The 6,626-nt window shown below is 34.6% G+C and overlaps 2 protein-coding genes across 2 annotated transcripts; both read left to right on the top strand.

Annotated features, from left to right (window-relative positions):
- Window positions 1–2,046: 2,046 nt before the first annotated feature.
- LOC130805456 (uncharacterized) lies at window positions 2,047–3,935 on the top strand. Its single transcript, XM_057670229.1, has 3 exons — window positions 2,047–2,155; window positions 2,443–3,589; window positions 3,856–3,935. The coding sequence occupies exons 2-3, from the start codon at window positions 2,446–2,448 to the stop codon at window positions 3,933–3,935; spliced, it is 1,224 nt and encodes a 407-aa protein (XP_057526212.1). The 5' UTR covers window positions 2,047–2,155; window positions 2,443–2,445.
- Window positions 3,936–4,275: 340 nt separating this feature from the next.
- LOC130805455 (uncharacterized) lies at window positions 4,276–4,957 on the top strand. Its single transcript, XM_057670228.1, has 3 exons — window positions 4,276–4,527; window positions 4,607–4,753; window positions 4,862–4,957. Exons 1-3 carry the CDS (start codon window positions 4,324–4,326, stop codon window positions 4,955–4,957), a joined length of 447 nt encoding a protein of 148 aa, XP_057526211.1. The 5' UTR covers window positions 4,276–4,323.
- The last annotated feature ends 1,669 nt before the right edge of the window (window positions 4,958–6,626 follow it).

Raw genomic sequence — 6,626 nt, 5'->3', positions numbered from 1 at the left:
TGAATTTTCTCCCCTAAAATCAAATTTTTAAATTGGAAGTTGCAACAATGTGATTTAAGAAAACATTTTACATAGTAGAAGCCAAGACTAACTAAACAAGAACCCTTCATTTTGCAACTTTTAAATTTTAAGTTTATACTCCGTATATCTTAACTAACTTAAAGCCTAATTAAAACAAAGCTTAATTACATAAAAAAAAAAAAGGCTTAATATATCTTTCACAAATGACAAAAAAAAACATGAAAATACAACCAAAAAGTAATAATATGAAATTTTCGAAAGAATATAAATTTGATCAAAGTACAATACTAGCTAATTATCAATTAATATAAGTATATATATTATAAAAAATAATAAAAGAATACAAAATCGAAAACTTATCAAAAATTTGTTGAATATTGATTCATAACATATCATCGTAACCGGTAAATCTTTTTTATAAAGCTAGAATTCGAGGTAAATGACATATAAGTCATACTCGTACTTTGTAAGGGAGGACCGGAAGAATGCGATCAATTCATTCCTATGCTCTTTAAGTTTTCAAAAATAAACTATGAAAGAAGGGGATCCTTCAATAATGGGAGACGGAGACGCAGACGAAGGCGATGAAGATGAAGATGAAGATGAAAGATACGAAATCCGTCTTCGAGCATTTAACTCGAGCCTCAATCTTGCAAGAACAGCCTTGGATTGCTCAAGTAACTCAGCTACAACACCAAGCTTCATCATCTTTCAAATTTATTTTTTTTTTTAATTTTTATTATTTTGGTTTGATTAAGTTTTTCTCTCTTCTCTTCTCTTAAGTTAAGTAGCAAAATCAATGTGGATTTATCGGTGGAGCAGTTTGTGGGGCCATTGGTTATGTGGTGCAAATATCATACACATACAGAAATTTGAATACTCGGACTAGTTTTAGGAAGTGTATGGTGTATATGATTATGTACTGGGTTTAAAATAGACCTAAAAATATAATATTTATTTAATTTTTTTAATACAAATTAACTTGATTTAACTTTAAAAATATATTTATATTTATATAAAAATCAACGTAAACACAAATTTTAATTTTAAATTAATTTGAAACACCTTATTTGAAATTCAACGAATAATGGAAATGAATCTCTTAATGAGAATGGTTAATTCTTGGAGCGGTGTTCAGCTTTTATTGACATTCAATGTTGCAATTATATTTGAATAGATACAATGATAGGTATTTCAAGTGGAATCAAATATTGTTTAAAGAATTGTAAATTAATTCATTGTGTAAAATTTTAAGGGTTTTTTACATTTTTTAAAATTTGTTCAATTTTTATTTACAACTTAGTGGAAATTTGGTGTATTAATTTGTATTTTAATTATATTTTAGTCTAACTTTGAGTAATTATAAGACCATAGGTGGTCCAAATTTAAAGATTCAAGGTTTTAGAAAAACTAAAATATAACGACGAGTCATAATATCAAGTTTATGATCGCTACGATTAAAAGTGGTGAATGGGGTGGGTCGGTCTATTGAGATGCAAGCTTTGTTATTATATTAAGCGGGTCGATCCATTGGGAATTTGGGATGCAATCATGCAAGCTTTCTTATATTACGCGTGTCGATAATGGGATGGATCTTTAATGGATTTTATAATACAAGTTATTAGTGGTTCATGAGGAAATTTTGAGAATTTTAGAAAAAGTTGAGCGAAAAAATAAAAAAAATTAAGCAAATAAGCGAAATTCTAACTTTTCCCAAAAGTAAGCGTCCAAACCCCAAAGCTGTGCTTTGGAGTTGTTCGCAGTTACTAACTGCGAACAGCTATAAAAGACAAAAGAGTTGTTCGCAGTTAGTAACTGCGAACAGACCTGATATACAAATTCAGATCAGTTTCTGTTTTTCGCAAAATCCCATTTCTCAAACCCTACCTCACTCGACATTTCCACCTTCTCCCTCTAAAACCTTTGATTCATTCCATCAAATCGTGCAATCCTCTTTCAATTTGGCACTTCAAAATTAGTGTGGGATACTATAGCTTGCGCAAAGGTAAATTTTTTTTTGTTTTTTTGGTGTATATTTGGATTTTAGGGTTTTAACCAAATTTGTTTATTTTTTCAAATGTAGGTTTGTAGTTGTTAAATCAAGACTAATCTTAATCATCCATAAGCATTGAAGGTAATTTCTAATTGTTTTTATAGCTTTATGTTGGATTTTGAAGTAATGTTGTTGTATTAGTTGAATATTATTAGAAAATGTTGATGTTGATGTTGGTATTAGAAATATTGTTTGTGAACTTATGAATTGATTTATTATTTGGATTATGTGTATTATATATGTATGAACTTAGCTACATTATGGATTTGAATAATTTGTAGACCAAAAAAGATTATAATCAAATGAATATAATGTACTTGTATGGGCATGAGTTGATGTTGATGTTGATTTTCTTTGTGTTAATGTAGAAAATGGCATCATTTCGCGTCACTATAGTATGTTTTTGGAATGGTTGTATTAGAGAAAATAATGGCAAAGTTCATTATGTTGGGGGAAGACGTAAGTTGTTTGCTTGCAATTCGAACATGGATTTGAATCACTTTAGACGTTTTATATCTTCTAAGATTGGATTGGACCCTACTAGAAGTACCGTAAATATAAGCTTTAAATATGCCTTGAGTGGAGAATTTATTGCCTTTCCTGTTGAGGATGATGAGGCTATAGATGCGATGTGGGAGCATTCAAAGTACACCCAAATTCCCTCTTTGGAGTTATACGTAGAAGAAGTACCATTAGAGAATGTAGTTGCTTCTAATCCTACTCCTACCCCTATGCCTATAGTAACTCAGGAAACTGTAAATCCCGTCGTTTCTTCCGCATCTTGTAATTTTTCTCAACCCTCTACGAATCAAGTTCCAATTGATTCAATGGTTAACTTAGGAGAAATTGCTGAGATGGGACCTTGGGATGATGGAAATGAGAGTAATGAGCTCATTGACGATCCTTCTGAGGACGATGTGGATGTCGATGAGGATGCGCTAGCAAATGACATGACTCTAGGCAACATTCCTACAATCATTCCTCCTACACCTTATGCCCTCTGTCCACCTTTAAACGAGTATGCGGAGGACAGCTCATGGAGGACTTGGGCTTGTGATACCACATACACCGAACAGGGAGAGTTTGAGAAGGGTATGATGTTTGATAACAAGGAATCGTTGTTGGAAGCTATCAGAGTGTATCATATTGGGAGAAATGTGGAGTACAGAACGGAGACCTCGAACCAAACTGTCCTTTCCTTGAAGTGCAAGCGGGGTTGTTCGTGGAAACTTAGAGCTATGTTTGACTCTAATATATCTTCATGGCGTATTGTTACCTATAAGGGTAAGCACGGTTCTTGTGTATTGGGTAGTGACAATGTGTCGGCTGGACACATTCACCTAACATCTTCTGTCATTAACAATGTTATTAGAAATTGTGTTGCTAAAGACCCATCCATTAAGGTATCTGTCATTCGTCAGATGGTTAAAGATCGCTTTGGTGTGGATGTGAATTATAAGAGAGCGTGGTGTGCAAAGCAACAAGCTTTGTTATCCATTTACGGGACATGGGAAGGTTCTTACTCACTCCTTCCACGCTTTTTAGAAGCTTTGCAACATTCCAACCCGGGGTTAGTATTTGAGTGGTATTTTAAGGAGGACAATGACATTGGTGTATATGTGAGACCTAATATTAGGACCTTCCAGCGTGTCTTTTGGGCCTTTAAACCTTGCATTGAAGGCTTCAATTATTGTAAACCTCTTATTGCCATTGACGGCACACACTTGTATGGTAAATATCGTCATACCTTATTGACTGCCATTGCCCAAGATGGTGATAAGGGAATCTTTCCATTGGCCTTCGCATTGGTAGAGAAGGAGAACATAAGTGCATGGTCCTGGTTCATGTCCTGTATTCATAAGCATGTCACACAGAGGATGGGGTTATGCGTTATTTCTGATAGACACGCTGGTATTTTAGCAACCATGGAAGAGCCGGAGTGGCAACCACCTAATGCTTATCATAGGTTTTGCTTACGCCATTTGCTTAGCAACTTTAATCGTGCTATGGATAATGTTCGGTTGAAGAAGTTGTTTGGTAAAACAGCTGAGCAAAGACAACAAGTTAAGTTAATGAATGGTCTAAAGGCAATTGCGACTGTGCCACTCATATGCTTCGACATTGTCGAAGCACATCTACCAGAGCGCGTAATGCGCCAATATGGGTTGGTACAGGGCATTCCACCGCCTTGTGACACTGAACCCCGGCTGCACCTAATTTCGCGAAGAAATCAAGCTGGGGCTAACTGGATGGAGATCAACGGGCGCCACATCGCTCGTTGGGATCATAGACTTGAGCTGCTGGCACAAGGTGCGCCGATCGATGTTGTCGGCGCACCTACTACACCTGACTATATGCCGTGGTTCCTCTCCATCACGCGCCGATGGATGACACCACGTGCCATCTTGGAAGCAGCACATTACGCACCTGCTGCGCCTACGATGACCCAATTTGTAAGTCTTCATTTGCATTTATTTGATTAAGTTGCCAATTAAATAATAAAATGTTACATTATCTAAATATTAATTGCAGGCACAAGGTGCGGCAAACGTGATGCGGTACAGCCAGGAGGAGCCGGTGAGGGAGATTGCGCATGGCATGCTCGTTGGCTCGCAGTTCCAGCACTTCATACCGGAAGTCGCTACACAACACTCACCGACTATCTCCCATACGCACATGGCATGCTCTCCTTCTTATGACTACCATTTGGAGGAGATGGATCATTCATATCCCGTTGACGCTGCGGGGACCTCGCAGGCTGGGCCATCACAGCCATCACAGTACCAGTCCCCTCCACTGCCAGAGCGTCACGCGAACGCCTCTTTCTATCGTAGGAGGCGAAGGAGACCAACTCAGTTGGATAAGGTAGATGAGGGTTCGTGAGCGTTAACGATTACCTTTTGTGTATTTGGATCGACTATGTACATATATATATATTTTAATTGACTTGTATATTTCAAACATTTGTGTATATTTTGTTGTATATACATGTTTAATTACTTTATCATAAGCCCCAAACTTTGACTTATGAATGATCGGAGTTTTGGCGATGAATCATGCCGCCTTAAAAATACATCGACTTGTAATTACCTATTCTAATGTCTCTAGTGCAATTACAACAAACAACAACTCAAAAATAAAGGAAAAAAAAAATTAATTAGCTGTCCGCAGTTAGTAACTGCGAACAGCTATAAAAGACAAAACAGACTGTTCGCAGTTACTAACTGCGAACAGCTCTTTTGTCTTTTATAGCTGTTCGCAGTTAGTAACTGCGAACAGCTCCAAAGCACAGCTTTGGGGTTTGGACGCTTACTTTTGGGAAAAGTTTAGAATTTCGCTTATTTGCTTAATTTTTTTATTTTTTCGCTCAACTTTTTCTAAAATTCAAATTTTGAAGTAGACAACTAAAATAATATTAAAAGTTTTCAAAATAAGCAATGAAAAAATTTATTTCTTAAAATAAACACTTTTAGCCCAATGCTGAGAGCCGATTTTTTTTGACTCAACTTATTAATGGGCCGACGTCAGTAAGAGCGGCCCATCAATAAGCTGAGTCAAAGAAAAGAGCGGCCCATCAATAAGTTGAGTCAAAGAAAGTCAGCTCAGAAATGGGCGGCTCTTATTAAAACAGTGGTCGATTATTGAACTGACTTACGTTGACTCAACTTAGTAATGAGCCGCTGTTAATAAGTGCGAACAAATATCAAACCTTAATATTGAACTAAAAGTACTTATTTTGGAAAATAAGTTTCTCCATAGTTTATTTTGTGATTTTTTAATATTCTTTTACTTACTTTCTTCAAATTTTAGTTCATGAACAGGCCAAACATCAAGTAATTTTGTCCATGATAATAAATTTACGAGCTACTTTCGCGAGACATCGTCTCTTGTGAGACGATCTCAAAACAAAGAACTCATATAATAATAATTTTATTAGTTGGACTATTTAATATATATATATATATATAAGACGTTTCACGATGAGATCATCTCATAAAAAATTTGTTTAAATCAATCATATTTCACAATGTATACTACTTTTCGCACGCAAATAAAAAAAATGAAATCTCATTTGCCATAGTCTAGTTCAAAAAAGTACGTCTTCATTTATTAAAAAATATATTTAAGCTAATATATAGAAGTACTTGCAATCTACTCCTCTAATCTAATATTGGCTACCTTTTCCCACCTAAAAAATAAACAAATTGAAAATCACTTCTCTTTTTCAAATTAACATGCTGAGAATGAAGATTTCATTTGAAAATATAGATTTGACTTAAATTTAATATTTGTCAAATAAAAAAATTCTAAATTTAAATTTGAGTCAAATTCACAATTATAATATAAATGATTAAAGATGAGAATTTGAGAATGACTTCCCAAACCTTATCATTCTCAAATTCTACATTAATAATTTTATAATTAAAATCTATAATTTAAAATAAAATACTTATTTCCAAATGCTAACATAAATTTCATTTATTTAATATAGAAAGTTTTCTGAAAAAATTTATTCATACCCATTTACTTTTTTGTGAGAGCTTTTTAAGTT

The sequence above is a fragment of the Amaranthus tricolor genome, chromosome 2 (genome assembly GCF_026212465.1).
Source record: "Amaranthus tricolor cultivar Red isolate AtriRed21 chromosome 2, ASM2621246v1, whole genome shotgun sequence".
In the NCBI taxonomy this organism is placed as follows: domain Eukaryota; kingdom Viridiplantae; phylum Streptophyta; class Magnoliopsida; order Caryophyllales; family Amaranthaceae; genus Amaranthus; species Amaranthus tricolor.
The sequence above is the reverse complement of the archived record's forward strand: the minus strand, read 5'-3'. Positions and strand labels throughout refer to the sequence as shown.